A 16,642-nucleotide genomic window follows, 5' to 3' on the forward strand; every position below is an offset into this window, starting at 1 on the left:
TGCAATTCCTGCTTCTCCTCAGACGTGGTTTTAGATGGTGTGGGTTTCTTTCCAGGTGCTTCTTAGACATTGCCTCCCAGTAACCTTGCACTGGACATAGCACGGTCATTTGTACTTAACAAGGAAAAAATTAAGGACCAGGAAGGTGACAGACTTGTCAAGATCCCACTGCTTGGATGGCACAGGTGTAGGCTTGACACCCTTTCCTGTTCTACGTCCCACAGATTTGCCAGGCTGCCTTAGGTCTTGAACAGTAAAGCCGAGAAGTATCTTTTCCTTCTTTTTGGCATCTCCTTGCCCTGTAGGTCATGACAGGAACCAGAAGAGAGGCCAGGGCTTAGTGTAGATTTGGTAAAGTGTTGCATCCTAGGTACCCATCAGCAAGCAGAGCTTTGCTGACACAGTGGAGAGGCGTGGGGACAGGTTCTTGCAGGATTCTGTTGCCTGCCGTTCTGTACCTTGTTTGACAGTTGAGGGTGGCACCTACCCTTTGAGTGGGGACAAGCAGACAGTAATGTTTGAAAGTTGGGTACAGTTTTCCAGTGCTCAAAAGTTGGGTCCTCAAACACAGGCCTGGGAAGTAGAAAGAAATCACCAAGTGCATTTGCCTAGAACGCCAGTGTTCCCCAGCATGGCGGGCGACTGCAGCTAATTGTGTACTGGAAGGAGCTAGGAAAGGATTCTGAATGACCCTGTGAAAGACGTGCATGGCAGGCTGCATAGAGAAGCCTCGATCTGATCAGTACGTCATGCACATGTGTGCAATGTGGGTGTGAGTTGAAAGTTTAAAAATTTTTAAAATAGCCATGTGTCGTCGTTGTTATTTTTTGCTGTGCTGGGACTCGAACCCTGGGCTTCATGTGGGTTGAGAAGCCACTTTACCTCTGAGCTGCATTCCTGCCCACCCAGTGCTTATTTGATGCACAGGTATTGTGTTCCTTTCAAGCCTTCTTTTAGACCTCAATCAAGAAACAGCCCCGTTTTACTTGTAGGTAAACGCTTGGGTTCATGGAGCTTCCCCCGCTCCCCCTCATGTATTGCTGCTTTGGGACCTGTTTGTGCTGTTGGCTGACAGGAGCTGACCCGCCATACTTCCACCCCCACCTTTGAAAGTGCTTTATTGGGAGAAATATTATGTAAAACATATTAGGTTAAAAAAATTATCCAAATACTATGAATTGTATCCAGGCTACCTCATGAATATGTTTAAGGTTCTTGTCAGTCAGCTGCCCCTGCTACAAAAGGAGTTGAGTTCTCTTGGCCAGTGCACGTGCAGACCTTTTTCCAAACAGTTTTCTTCCAGGTTTGGAGTACAGGGACAATTGTCTGGCTTGTGAGCGGTCTTCTTGAGTTTCCCATACCATTGAAGTTGATGTGGACAGCACACATGCCATCTATTGAAGACATCTTGGGATTGCCCCTAATTATGTGTCTAGCTGCCAGTTGACAAAGTGGAGGGATTAGTCGCTGGTTACATGAAACCAGCCAGGATCGTGCAGAGGCAGCAGCTGGAGACATCTGTGAACCATTAATGAACAGACCATAGGTGATGGCGCCCTGTGGACTCTTCTAAAGGGGCCAGGAAACCATCAACCAGGGACACTGTCTCCAAAAAGCTTTAGTGTTTCTAAGAAATCACCTGTAGTGGTGTGTGAGACTGTGGTTGTAATCCAAGGAAACAGATTGGTGGTGGAACTGCTCCCCCACCCCCTCCCCACCCTGCCTGGGAGAAGACCCTCACTGTTGCTGATTGATTCTCTGAGCCGGCAGGCTGTTACAGGAAGTTAATGCTAGACTGGATACTGTTGGTTAATGGCCTCTGTGGAATGTTTGGATCTGGAGGCCAGTCTCTGTCTCAGTGTCACAGTGCTCTGGCTTTAGCCAACTGGCTTGAGCTTTCTGACTGACCTGTGAAGCTGGCACCGCCCCCAGAGGTCTAGTCCTCAGAGCTCAGCAGCAGATGCAGGCTACTTCCTTTCCCTTTTCTTTTGAAATTGGTTTGTACATTGAGGTTTTTTTTGTTTTTGTTTGTTTTTGGTTTTTTTGTTTTTAATTTTAAGACAAAGTTTCTCTGTGTCCTGCAACTTATGCTGCAGCTCAGGCTGGCCTTGAACTCATAGAGTATCACTGCCTCCCAAGTGCTTGGTTTAAAGGCATGAGCCACCATGTCTTGAGGAGCACAGTGAGTAGTTCACCTAGTTCACCTGCAAACTCTTGAGTGGCCTGAAGCACGTCATCTGCTTGCCTCTCCTCCCCTCTCTGATCTCCTTCCTGTGAGCCCAGGCGTCAGTCCTCCCGACAGAACTTCTAAGGGACTGTGGGGAGGAAGTCAACCCAGTTTCACCCTAAGTTCCTGCTCATGGTTAGCGTATAAGCAGGTGCTAAGCACACATCTGCGTTTGGGTCCTGGTTCACTTGCTGTGGAGTTGTCCGTCTATGGAGCTAGAAACTTCTGAGACCCCGCTCAGTGTAACAGCTCTGTGTGTTCAAGCCTGGACAGGTGATCGAGTTGCTCCTGAGAGAGATTCTGCTCCAGGTCAGACAGCTTGTTCATAAGAATGTGCTAGCAGTGTGTGGCACAGCCACCTGACCTGAGTGTTTCTCTTCTCTGCCATCCCTGTTGACTTAGTAAGTCCAAGGCATGGAAAGTAGGCAGCTGTCCTCTGTAGGAGCACTGGTGGGGTTGAGTTGTAAGCACCAGAACAGATGTTTGGTGGGATGGGTGGCCACCCTCTGTGTTGAAGAGGAGGGTACAAGAAGGGCATCTGCCTTCCACAGAGGTAGAAGAGCCCAAAAGTGGACCTGCTTGCTGCAAGTGAAGTCTGGTGTCAAAAGATGCTGACACAACCATTCCTTCCGGAGATGCTGGGGACCTGTTCCTTTCTGAGACCTCTACCTTTCCAGCAGCCTTGCAGAGTGAATTCCAGTCTCCATGGAGAAACGACCCTAAGTTCTCCGGGTAGGAGCTGATGCTGCAACAGCAGCACAGCTGAGGGTGACATGTTCGGAGAATTTGGTTCCCATGGACCATGTGAGGGAAGGCCCATCAGTGGTGGCTGGAGAGCTGGACAGGAGCCGTGTACAGGTTGCTAAGTTTCCACCGGAATAAACATACTGGACACAGACGCACATGGAAATTCCCACTGTTGGGTCAGATGTCTAGGCGTCTTGGGACTCTTCTAAGCCTGTCACGTTGGAACAGTGCTGATAACCTCAGGTGGACTTGGAAACATCAGGAAATAGGGAGATGGCTCAAGTCATCACCTGGTCTCAACTGCAACCTGTGGGACAGATGGATGAGAAGGCATCGGGGAGCAGGCTGCACGGTGCTCCAGGGAGGACCTCTTGACAGCAACTGTGGAGTTAGTCCATCCTTGTCCTTCTGTCCCTCCTTTCACTGCAGCGTTACAGAACTGTCACTCAATGGCACACAAGGCAGGGGTCATGTGGGGCGGATGTCAGCTTTCAAGTCTATCCTCCTTAGTTGGTGCGGGGTGACTTGGCACCTGACGTGACACCCCTCCTTCCTGGAGACCCTTGGCAGCCGGCATGGAAAGCCTGTGTCTAGTTAGACAGAAACCTGGAAGAATGGGCCCTGCAGTGCCCCGAGCGTGTCCTGGCAGGGAAGCTATGTCCTTGTGCCCCGCTGAGAGTTCTGCAGTGTGAGGAGAAGGTACTGTCAAATGACAGTGCTCCTGCACCGTGCTGCTCGCAGTTTTTTGGCCAAGGTAGAGCAGGGAATTATTTCTTGCACATGAGCTGGCAGGTCATTCAGAGACCTGAACTCCTTCTTCCTGAGACATTAGCATCTTCTAGGGACGTCTGCATGGTCCAAGACAGTGCTGAATGGTTCCTGGCATGTCCAGGATGTTTGTTTTAGCCTGTTTTAAAAGATGTCACTGACCCATTCATGACAGTGTGCAGTAGACCCCAAAGTTTCAGGGACTTACCTTCTGCCCAAAGCAGATGTTGTTTTGTCCCCTCAGTGGATTTTCCATGGAAACATGCCATCCTAAGGATCACAGTCTGGGCCACTGTCATCAGTGTGCCTCCAGGGGCCGTTACTCAATAGAAAAATCACGTCTCATTTTATTAAACCAAAATGTGCATTTTTCCAGAATGACCTGACGTGGAGGCTGGGTTTGCCCTCCATTCTCTCCCAAATAGCCCTCAGCACAAACTGTGCTGTGTTCCAAGGCAGAAAACAGATTCTGCTAAACAATTGCTCGCTGGGTCACAAGACTGTCCTGGAGGCCAGTCCTGGTCAAGTGAGATACCACAAGTCTGTGGTAAGTCAGCCCAGCCTCCAGGCGCCAACAGCTTACCGTGCAGTCTGTGAAGTGAGTGTTCACTAAACCTCTCTGGAATGTAAACCAGCTCTGCAGGCTCTGTTTACATACAGATGCCACCAGAGTCAGGAAGACCAGGCCCACTCCCGCCTGGAAGGACTAGTGTGAGCACCTGGTTCTCCCCAGGATTAGGTATTCCATGTTTCAAAGGATGCCCAGACTGCATGCACTCTGAGTTTTTCAGCCCCTCTCCTGTCTCCTAGACACCACCTCACCTTCTCTGTTCTGCCCATTAAGTGCTGACTCTGCCACCTTCTGAGCATGTGTGAGCAGGCCCCTTGCTGGTCTGTTCTCCCCAAGGCTCATCTCTAGTGAGACTGCCCCCCAGTGGTTATTGCAAGAAACTGTGCTACTGCAATCCAACAAGATTACCCAAGATTTCCCTAGTGTCTCCAACGTTCCTTCAAAGTAGTGTCTGTGGTCATCAGCTCAGAGACACCTTGACCAGGCCATTTTGTCTCAGGGGCTTGTATTGGTATAGTCACAGTGGGAGCTAGACATACTGCTCGGGCTTAGGGCCTGTCTTATAGGGTCTGAGCTGCTTTTTCTGTAGAGAGAAGCTGCCAGTCTCATCTATCCTCAGAAGTCACTCAAGGTCAGGCTTGCTGTAGGATTGCCAAAGCAGTCACAAGACACACCCCACTTCCGAGAAGAAAGTGCCGTGGACACATGTGAGTCCAGTAGCAGGGAGGCTGACCAGGCACGCTGGACAGCGTAGAGCGCCTACTTAGGGTTGACTTTGGGAAATGTCTCAGACTCACAGGTGACATTCCTCTGTGGACTCTTCAGGAACTCCTAAACCTACACAGAGCAGTGGATTTTAAAGAATCCAGAGAAGGTAATACAAAAACACAGACCTTCCCCCTAACAAGAGACAAGAGCCACACTGATGGGGTTATGGGGCTCTAAACCTGGTCCAAGCTAAGCGAGAAGCTGCCTGTGAGAAGCTTGGGAGTAACTGAGTACAGATTACTCATTACAAGGCCTGGTCACCTCCCACTCCAGACAGCAGCTCATCCCTCCCCTCTCTGTGCTGTGCTGGCCCTCAGGGCAGCAGGGCAAGGTCTCATCAGCCTCTCTTTTATACTGTGGAGGTTCTCTGTGGCCCGGCAAGGCCCCTGGGGGCTGCCCCAGGTACGGAATCACATACCCCCCCATCCCCCACTGCCCCTGGGAGTCGTCTGGCTTGAGCAGTGGGCTTTATGTCCAGCTTTATTTAGCATCGCTGGGGGAGTGTGTGCAGTGTACAGCTGGGCTCTTGGTGTGCCCTGCACAGGGACCGATGATGCTTACTTTGCTGATGATCTCCCTGGGAACTGTGTCTCTGTGTCTGTTTAGCAGGGCAGGTTTGGCTGTGTGCAGAAGACCAGTGACACTCAGGCGCCGTACTCTCCGATTATTTTAGCCTGTGGTATTTGATGTGACTCTTAGTTCTCACTTATGTGGACATCATTTTACCTGTTGCCAGGTACTTTAGGCAGCTTTGTGACTTTTATAGTTATGGGAAAGCTGGCAGAAGCTGGCACCGTGTCCTTCCATACCCTCCAGCTCTTGCCCCGGTGAGGTTTCTTTCCTAATTGATTTTCATTTTTTCCCCCTGCACTGTAAGCTCTGTAAAGACCAGAGACTTTGTATTCTCTATTGAGCATCAAAAACAGAGCTCGTTACCTAGGCGACAGTAAATAATTTCCGAGTGACTAACTGAATGGGCAGAGAGCTGTGGAAGGTGCGTGTGGTGGAACAGCCTTTCTTTGGCTACTTATTTTTCATCCCCCCGCCAGCCCCATGACCACCAGTGTGGTGGGAGGGGAAGCCCAGAAAGCCAGCTTTCTGAAGGAGGGTGCTTGCAAGAAGCCATTTTAGTCAAGGACTTGCAGTTTGCAAAATAAGAAGTAAATGTGAGGGGCTGGAGAGATGGCTCAGCGGTTAAGAGCACTGACTGTTCTTCCAGAGGTCCTGAGCTCAATTCCCAGCAACCACATGGTGGCTCACAACCATCTGTAATGGGATCTGATGCCCTCTTCTGGTGTGTCTGAAGACAGTGACAGTGTATGCATATAAATAACAAAGAAGTAACTGTGAGGGAGGGCGGCCTAAGAAGATGGGTGCAGGAACAAGGGTAAACCACTGTGTCTGCTACGCCTGCATCTGCTGTGTCCCTGTCATGTGCTCATACCACAGTGCCTGACTGCTTATCTCTGTGATAACTGGGACTAAATCTCATGCATCAGGCCAAGTTCAGGTTGGCACTCCATGCCCAGTTATTGACTAATGGATCTAGAAGGATGGGTTTTTGTTGTTGTTGTTGTTGTTTTTTAATTTTTTTCGGAGCTGGGGACCGAACCCAGGGCCTTGCGCTTGCCAGGCAAGCACTCTACCACTGAGCTAAATCCCCAACCCCTCAGAAGGATGGTTTTATAGATAGGAGGAGGAAGGAGACGTCCATTTAGGGGGCATCTCACAGGAAAGACTCACTCCTCTGCTGAACCCCATGTTCACTTGCTCCTGTGGTGGTTCTTCCTAGGACTTTATTTAGGGGCTGGGAAGCTGGCTCAGCAGTTAAGAGCACTTGTTGCTCTTCAGAGGACCTAGGTTGGAGTCCCAGACCCCACAAGGTGACTCAACTACGTGTAACTCCAGTCCTGTGGGATCGATGCCCTCTTCTGACATTCATTGGCACTAGGCATGTGCATAGACATACATGCAGGCAATACATCCATATACATAAAGTAAATATTAATATATGTGTACACGTATGTATCGATCTGTCTGTCTGTCCGACTACATGAGTAACAGATTAGCACAGTTTGACGACGCTTCACAGCATGTCTTGCAAGACTCGGACAGCACAGTCTTCTGTTTCCTGTGCCTGTGTAACTCTTCCCACAGTTACGAATTCTGCACTCACTGTTCTTAGGCTGCTGCAGCGGTTTGAGGTGCAGGTACATCCATGTAGAGCAGACAAGTTCACCCATACCTGTTTCTGGACCTCATGAAAATGGGGGTGTCTCCTGGGTTGTCCACAGGGGACTGTTCCCCACCACCCTGTTTTCTTGATGCTGCTCCTTTGGACCCCCAGGCTTGGTGGTGTGACTCCTAGCAAGTGGCTCCCATCCACTCCACTCTAATTTTAACTTTTTATGGGCTGTCAGTAGGTTTTCCCATGTTGCTTCACTTAGGGGAAGCATTTAGTCATTTCCTAACCAATGTGAGTTAAACATCCTTAGCCCCAGAAATCTGTTGTGAAACATTGCCAATTACGATGGATTGGGACAGCACAGAGCCCATGAGGTGAAGTGAGATGAGTGGGGTAGGACTGGCCTGCAGCGGGTGCACTCTGACAGGCTGCAGACAAGGCCTTCTGTAGAGGCGCCTTGGGGTTGAAGAGTGGCTGCCCAGAGATCAGAATGGTGCTCTTGCGTGCTGGCCTTTCCGTCTCCACACATCCCAGTGTACCTGGGCTACAGTTGTAAATGAGCGTGCCTTACATATATAGACATTTTCTTTAGCTTTCTGGGGAAGGTTGTTAATGTCTGTTTTCCAAAACTCACAAGTTTTCAGGGCCTGAGTGGTCTTGGGTAAATGCATGCCGGGTGTTTCTGAAGAGGGCCCTGGGTCCTAGGAGCAAGCTCCCCTGTTCCCCCCACAAAAATCAAAACAAAAGCTGACTCAGTTAGCCAGGCACTTGTGGGGAAGTTGTCCTTTATTATGTCGTTGGATGTTGAGTGGGATTCCTGACCCCTGGTTATTAGTCCTGGCAGCAACCCCTTCCTTCCCATCATGCCAGGCAGAGCGTTCTCGTGTGTCCTGGAATAAAGGTCAGGTGGCTAGTCCCACAGAAGTCATCTCTGGGTGACAAACACGAGTTTGAATTTAATCATTTAGAGTTTCCAGTCTTTGTTTAAAATTACATGTATTTACACACATACATATATGTGTACATGTTCATGTATGCATACTCAGAGGCCAGAGGCGTTAGATACCCGTGAACTGGAGTTGTCGCCATTTGTGAGCCTCCTCACAAGGATGCTAGGAGATGAACCCAGGTCCTCTGCAAGAGCAGCATGTGCTCCTGACCTGAGCCATCTCTCCAGCACCTGCCCAACCCCTTATTTGGGGGCAGGGTCTCATGTGTCTCAGGATGGTCTTGAGTTCACTATATAGGTGACAATGACAGTGAACTTGTGAGCTTCTTGTCACCTCCCAAATGCTAAAGTTGCAGGTGGTGCCACCATTTATTATGGATATTGAACACAGGGCATACAAGTGCTCCCAGAAGTCAGAATTATAAAGGGTCCCCTGGAGCTGGAATTAGGGTTATTGTGACCCACCTGGTGTGTGTGCTGGGAATCAAACTCTGGTCTCTGGAAGAGCAACACATGCTCTTAACCTCTGGGCTGTCTCTCCAGCCCCTTAGACCAATGTCTTACATCTGTGAGGTCTGAATGGTATTTACATAAGATGCTCCAGGTATTAAACGCATACTGCTGCTGTGTGCTGAGAGCCTGTATACATTATTACCCAAGTCACCATACACTCTGAGAAGGCTACCCAGATTCCTTTCCCTATCTGTGCACAATGGAGGCTGGTGGAGGTGAAGAAACTGGCCCAAGGCTCTAAGAATGGAGATGCCTTTCTGTAGTCAGTGAGCTCGCTCTGCTGTACCCGGGACATGTTACGCTAGCTTCCTATGCCCATGAGCCAAGTCCATGCTGCTGTGGCCTTGCCTGATAATATCTTGCCATGAAAGTGCATGGTATAAGGCAGAAGTTCCTGGTCGTGGTGATTGAATGCCTCAGTAAAAAAGCAACAGCGGGGCTAGGGATGCTGTTTCCTTTCCAGTTTGTTCTCCGAGAATGCATGATCATGTGTAACAATCTTGAGCAAGGGATAGACTTTTTATTTAATTAACAGTCTGCCATATATGTATATGTGAAAATAGGATTGGCTCCAGATAGCTCTGGGCCATGTCTGTGGTGGATACGAAGTAGGCCCCTGCCCATGCTTGCTGTGGTTAGTAGAGTCCAGATGGCTGTATGTAGCTCATTAGAGCCAAACGTGGCGTTCTAAGGATTCCTGTGTGTGTTCTGTGAGACTCTGGATTGCTCATATGGGGCTTTCAAGAGTCCTGAGTCGGACCAGAGCAGGAATGAGATACAAATCAAAGCCCCTTAGTGTTGGGGATTCTGATGACTGCCTGCCCTCAGAACACCTCACCCCGACCCTGTCCTCTCCGTCCTCCCAGGCATACTTTCCTCACGTAGTCCCAGGTTTAACTCTGCTGGGCCCACTATGCACCAAGTCCCCTTTGCTCTTCACTGCTCCTGCCCCACTCAGCCTTGTCTCTCCCTCACCCCACCCTTGATTATTTCTGTGTATCTGTGGTGCATGGTGCACAGGGGCCTCCCCGGGTGTCAGTAGGGGATGAAGAGCACACCGTGTGTAACTTTGGAAAGGTGCTCAGGGAGGAGAATGGAGTTAGCACCCAGTACCCAGGGCAGCAGGTGGCATAGTTCTCTGTGCTGTATTTTACTGGCTAGAGTGAGGCCTTCTCAAGGTTAATTCATTTATTTTGTGTTTGTGCACATGTGCACATGCCAAGGTGCACTTGTGGAAGTCAGAGGACTACTCATGAGCAGTCAGTCCCTTCCTCCTGCTGTGTCAGTCCCGAACTCAGGTGGCCATGTTTGGTGGCAGGTGCTTTTCCTTCCAGCCAGCTTGCCCCAAGCTCTTGACTTTCAGTGCTTCAGGTTTTAGACCAGTTTGCAAAGCGGCCTGGGAAGCTCTGTATGCGCCGAGGGATGCACTTGTAATCTCATCGTGCACCTCGGCCCCGTTCTTTACTTCCTTCTTTCTGATACAGTGATCAGGGTCCCTGGCCTGGCAGTGTCACCTGATGGTGTTCCTCTTCAGCTTAAAGCAGAGGTCGCGTGTAACTTTCTCCATGAATCTGCTTACTGTAGAACCAGCCTGGGACTTGGCCCCTGTAGCTGTCAGCTCTGCTGAATAGGAGGGTTGGTGGGCTGCCATCTTCTTTCTCCTCTTCAGGATCTCACCCACCCAGACAGGCTGCTCTGTACAGGGGAGCAGGCATCTGCACAGCGCCCCTCCAGGCTGCAGGCCCATACAGGCCTAGCAAAGGGTGCACCAGAGGGCTCGGGGGTTTCAGAGTATCCTGAGCACGCAGCACAGAAGGAACGAAAGCCTTTCCAAGGAGCTCTTAGGGTTGGCGCAGACACTTAGATGCTCTTCTCTGTTCCTCCACAGAGCGATCAGCAGCTGGACTGCGCCTTGGACCTGATGAGGCGCCTGCCTCCACAGCAGATTGAGAAAAACCTCAGCGATCTGATCGACCTGGTGAGTACCCCCCCATATGCTCTCACTCAAGCCGAGTGAGGGCGGCACACAGTTGCTATCTTCTGAGCACTTTGTGGGGAATTCAAAACACAGGAAACATTTTCTCTCCCAGGCCACACCCCACCCCTGGGCTGTGAGACTTTTCCTACGAGAAGATGAGTTTCATATGGTGATCTCGATACACATTGCTTATAAAGTTAATTATTATGACCCCTTCCCTGACTTACCTGCTTCAGTTTCTGAGAGTTTGCATTTGGGCCACACCTCTGCAGGCCTCCACAAAGGTAGCTAACCTGGCACCCATGCTGGACCAGCTTCCTCAGCCAGCCTAGACCAGCAGTGTCCTTTCTAGTCTGAAAGGTGTAACAACAAGTTTTATTACATTGTTTTTAAAGTATTCAGCTCTTTTTTAAACTTTTTTTAAAATCTAAACATATAAAATAACGGGCTTTAAAATGTTGCTGCGGACCAGCTGGCACTGAGGTATTATTTGAAAATACTAAAATACTCAACCTTGTAGAGCTGCAGGATAATTGAAATCAGCCCCCAGGAGGCCTTCCTGCTTACCTAAATGATTTAATGGGGCTCTGGAGCCAGTCTGCTTTTCCGATTGTGTCCCCTGTCTTCCTGGATCTGAAGCAATGAGGCATCCCTGAAAGCAGGGGTTTTCAGCCTTCATCTGCTCTGCTCGTTTACTTTGATTCTGTCGTTGGGACTGAGAACATTCTTACCAGGAAAACAATTTGATAGGAGGAGATTTCCATCGCCCCCCAGATAAAGCTCTCCCAGCAGCCTACAAGTCCCCAGTGCAGCAGTCTCTGTTTATAGGACCCAGAGCTCCAGCTGTGAGCAGGTGTGTGAGACAAACACAGGTCATTGGTAGGGGTTGTGAACAGGAATTGGGGGGAACCCTCACAACTGGGGGAGGTGTTGTTTCAGGAGCTTAATAGCTCTGTGAGAGAGCCAGCCACACAGTGGCTCATGCTGAGAAAGAGAAAGTGGGTATAAAAAAGATAATCGCAATGTCCTTGTGAGCGCACACACATACAAACACATATACATACATGCATGCATGCACACAAGCAAGTTATGTTGGGATGGCAGTGACATCTAGGAAGCCAGAGAGACAGAGACTTGAAGTTGTAGTGATTGTCCCATCCACTCTCTGAATATTGTGTGCTCTGCCAAGTGCATTCTGAGAAGTGTTGACTTATTCTTGGTCAGCAGTCTGTGCCTGGTTCTGTGTAGATGAGGGAGGCCAAAATTGGAGGTGTGGCCAGGTCCCCCTCTGCTCAGCTCTGAGAGTTGCCTTTTAAGCTCTGTGTGAAGGTGTGCTTGGCTGACGGTCAGCTCAGTTATTGCTGTGGCTTTGAAATAAGCCTGCCCTGGAAGCACGAGAGAGTGAGCACACGTTTTCTGGTGGCTCTGGGTGTTTAACGGGCTGTTTTGTTCTTATGGCAACTGAAGATCGTGCTACAGCTGCAGACTGATCTCCCCTGGGCCCCCTCATCGCTCATCTCTGAGATGTGTGTAGCTTTGCTGCAGATGCCCTTAGGTTCAGGGAGGAATCCAGCATGATAGGGAGGGAGGGAAGGAGAGACTGAGAGCTGCCCTCCACCAAATGCCGGTCAGGGTTCTGCCTCAGGCCGCCTATGCAGGCTGCACAGACCTAGGGCAGAGTGCCACAGACTACATCTGCCCGGGCACCTGAGCTTACTTCCTCTTCCCCTCTGTCTTCTGCAAAGGGGGAGAGGGACAGGGAGAGCAGGGCTGGGGGTAGGAGCTAACAGTCGATGACTGTGCCCAACAGTTAGGGTTTGGTTTTTAAAGACCTCCCAAGGGTCGCATACATGGAAGGCTTGCTCTTCTGCTGATGGCACTGCTGGAAGGCAGCGGAACCTTAAGAGGTGGAGATGAGTGGAAGGAAGTTAGCCTTGCGGGCAAGACAGTGAAGGAGGTGCGGGGACCCTGCCCCAGCCCCCTTTTTTTGGTCTTGTATGCATGAGGTGAACAGCTTTACCCCACTACAAGTTCTGGTGTTTGGCCCAACCACAGACCTAAGTGTCCCAGAGCTAACCGACCATGTACAGAGAGAGAGCTCTAAAACCACAAGCCAGAAGAAACATGTCCTAGCTCTAAGCTGTGGCAGGAATTTGGTCGCAGTAATGGAAACCTTGCATACTTCTCTGTGCCTACATCTGAGCGCAGAATTTCCGTCTGATTTTTTATAATAACCCTTTGAAGGTCCATATGCCCAACCCACCCTTTTGAGAAACTGGGGCTGCAGGGGTGTGTGTGTGTGTGACCAGATGGCATCAGGAATGCTGATCTCCCCTGCTCCGTACTTGACCCCTAGGTCACCTTTGAATAAGTAGGGTCACCCAGCAAGAGACTGATGTAGCATGTCCTCAGGCTGTGCCAGGTTTCCTGTGTGTGGGAAGCATGCCGCAGAATTTGTTTCTACCAAGGGGAGATTTAGGACATAACAATAGTCTAGAAAAATTTTCTTTTTATTACTTACTTGTTTTTTTTTTTTTTTTATTGTTTTGTTTTTTGAGACAAGGTCTGGCTATTATCCTATTGTTGGCCTTGGACAGCTCTCCTAGTACTGGGATCAGAGGCATAAGCTACCATGCCGAGGTATAGTTTTAACTTGTTACATTTTAAAGCTCTTCTATGGGACATGAAGGACTTCCCTTCTTAGAGCCAGGCCTTTCAGGGTTAACTTCCATAGCTTCATGGTATGGCTTGAAAGGTGCCGCCTCATGTGGAGCCAGCCTTGGGATCGCCTGGACCACAGACCCCTCAGAGAATGGGTCTGGGATTTGGGGTGCTTACTAATTTTTAATTGAAGCGTGATGGATGTCAAGATGGAAATGGGGCGTGACATCTCAGCAGATTAGGGTCCAGTGAAGCGTGGTTCGTTAAAAGCCTACCAACATGCTGCAGGAGCCACCGTGAGCGATGGCCTGGCTCAGTCCCCGAGTGTGCAGTACATGTGTGTGGAGCACTTGGGCTGCCTTTTCTGCTGGATCTCGAGTGGCTGTAAAAAAATCACTTGAAACGCGTGTTGTCGACTTGTGATTTTTCTCCTGTCTGCTCAGCGTGGCAGTTTTTTCTTTTTAAACTAAGTTTGCAGAGTCCTCTCATTCTGTACACGTTCTGTGTCCTGTTGTAGTTTGGTGTCACAGGCAGTTTTAGTTTCTTCCCAAAGCTGTAGTTTCAGAAAACTCACACTACCTATGGCCACTCGGCCATTGTCTGGGGTCAGGGGTGCCTTTGGCGGATCTCACATGAGGATCACAGCTTTCCTGTGTGCTCACCTGCCCAAGCCAGTGAGGAAAGGAGCTGTTCTTGGGGATGTTGGGGTTTGCCTGTGCTCCCCCTCATTTACATATCAGAGCCAGGTTGCTGCAGAGGGGTTTGCCTGGTCCACAAAAGGTCTGGTTACAGAGTCTCATCAAAATGTGCCCTGTGCTTGGCGGCCAGGCCCCGAAGCCTGGCCTGCCCTGCTAGGTCAGCACTCTGTCTTCTCCCCAGCATCACAGCCTTTGCGGCCTTGGGATTCTGGTGCATGCTGATTGGTGGGAAGTGGTGTCCTTTGCGGATGGCCGAAACATCATTTTATTACATACTAATTCCATTGTGCTAGAGGGAAACTGGCTGAAGCTGGTTGCTAAGCTGTTTTAAAAATACCATACACCCATGTGGACCAGGGATCATGTGACGGGAAGGTGCTCCTTTGACCTTCTATGGCCTCTCTCTGCACACTGGCAGCTAGAGTTGGCACCTCTCTGCTGAGGTATATTTTGAGCCCTGAGCTGAGAAAGGGGTTTGGTTCTGCAGATTGGCACCCACCAGGCCATCCGTCCTTTGCCTTTTTAAAACAACGCCAAAAATAGCCATGGATCTGTTTTACCAGGGCAAGGAAGGCTCAGCTTGCACACACACTGTGTGTGTGGGTGGGGGGGGGGTTGTTTTTATTTTTTTCTTTCGTAATTCCTACCTTTTTTTCCTTCTTGTAATAACACAGACAAAGGCTTTGTTCTCAGGTGTCCCTAGACTTACGAAAAGGGAAGGTCTCAGCTGTGACTCCAGTGTTAAGTTAGGCTAATTCTGCTTTCTGGTGACAAAGGAGACCTGGAAACACAGGGTGCTTGTGGGTAGAAGATGCTTGGCCCCTCCACTGTGTTCTCCCAAAACACATACAGCTCTAGAGCAGTAACAGTGGACTTCAGTGTAGCCGGCCGTCCAGAGTATTCCCTGCCAGGTATTCTGTTCCCTGTCGTTCTAAGTCAACTACCCAGTGCACATTCCCTCTTGAGAGGGTCCAGGATTCAGATGGGACTTGATTTTTTAATTGTTCTCACATTTAGAATTTGACTCTATTCTTGGGGAAGTAGAAGTAATATTAGTAGGAGCTAGGAGATGATAAATTCTTTTTATAGGCCTTGTCACGGGTAATCTTCACTATGACCTTGCTTCATCTGGGCTGATTTTGTGAGGTATAGATGAGAAACCGAAGCATGGGGTGGTGAGGGCCTGCCTTCTGGAGTCTAGTCCAGTCCTACAGTGGGCTTGTCACAGCCGTGGTAACTCCCACTGTCCCCTTCCTTAAAACAACTGCACAGTAGACCATTTCTGACAGCTAGCAGGCCTGTGAACGGAAAGGTGATGAATGCAAAGACAGTGAGCGAGCGGAAAACTGCCGTGTTCGAAGTCAGGAGGCTTGGGTGGCAGCTGCTCTTGCCTTAGGCCAGTAGGCCTCTGGGCTGCAGTCTCTGCCAGGCTAAGGCCCGATGGTCTCATTCTCTCAGACTCGGTTCTGAGGCCCAGAAGCAGAGGAACCTCACTGTGGGTGCCCTCCTGTTGGGGTCTCTACTTCTAGCACCCCTTTCTTAGCAGAAGAGACTCTGATTTCTCCCAGGTCTGAATCACACCGCCCTCTGTGTGGTAAATACACAAAGGGCAGGTGCAGCCTCCAGCACTGAGTCCCAGGGCACCATAGCAAAGGGCGTGGCTGCCTAGGACTGGGTGGAGGGCCCTCTAGCTTTGAGGGCTGGAACACACTGCCCCTCTCAGTTCCTCCATTATAATATGAGGCCAGTAAAACCCGTCTCATGGGGTGAGTGGAAGACTCAGGAATACACTTCCAAAGTGCCAACAAAGGAAGCAGGGAGGTAGGGAGGTGCTTAATCCATGGAAGCCGATGCTGTGCTGGCTTCACTGACCCAGAGCCTCGGTTCTGCCCACCCAGAGGCTGTCCTCACGCCTGGAGCCACCCTCCAGGCTGTGTTTTCACAGGTGCGCCAACCCCAGCCTCAGGCTTCCACAGCAGGGCAGCTCTTGATGACAGGGATCCAGCTTATTTAAGCTGGAGCTGGGGGAAAGTTAGGCCTCCACTGAGGCCTTGGGTGGTCATGGGAACAGTCGACCCTCACTTGCCCTGACCTGAAAAGGCAACACTTCCAAATGGAAAGAAGCCTTCCACTTCCACTCCAAACGGAGTTGTGCAGCTGAGGGGGCAACCCCGAAGTCTGTTTCCCAGCCTGCCCACTGCTCCTCATGGCTGCAGAGCGAGCACCTTTGTCCCAGTGCCCTGAATCTAGAAAGTGCTGGAGACAGGACAGGAGATGGGCTGGGCTACACAGGTTAAATGGTGGTTGCAGAGTCAGGTTGACCGAGGATGCACCAAGCAATCCCACAGGTTGTTTATGTCTTGGCCACTACCTGCAGGAGCCAGATCTTACAGACCCATTCGACTCTTTTCCCTCCCACGATTAGGATTTTCTCCTTCCAGATCATTGGAGTCCAGACACCAGGCTACCTCTGACAGTTTTTCCCAGTCACAGAATGACCCTGGTTTTTGCTTTCTTCCCTTCTTGTCCTGAGTCTTCTTTTCTTGGAGCACCTCACCTGCTAATACCTACTCAGGT

General features: G+C 50.1%; 1 protein-coding gene across 10 annotated transcripts in view; it reads left to right on the plus strand.

Annotated features, from left to right (window-relative positions):
- The window catches only part of Capzb (capping actin protein of muscle Z-line subunit beta), a 100,287-nt gene that overhangs the window by 37,790 nt on the left and 45,855 nt on the right, over positions 1-16,642 (plus strand). For all 10 annotated transcript variants that reach the window (NM_001436734.1, NM_001436731.1, NM_001005903.2 and 7 more), the window contains 1 exon segment: positions 10,617-10,706. In NM_001436734.1, the coding sequence (NP_001423663.1) occupies positions 10,617-10,706 (90 nt within the window).

The sequence above is a fragment of the Rattus norvegicus genome, chromosome 5 (assembly GCF_021556685.1).
Source record: "Rattus norvegicus strain SHRSP/BbbUtx chromosome 5, alternate assembly SHRSP_T2T, whole genome shotgun sequence".
Lineage (NCBI taxonomy): Eukaryota > Metazoa > Chordata > Mammalia > Rodentia > Muridae > Rattus > Rattus norvegicus.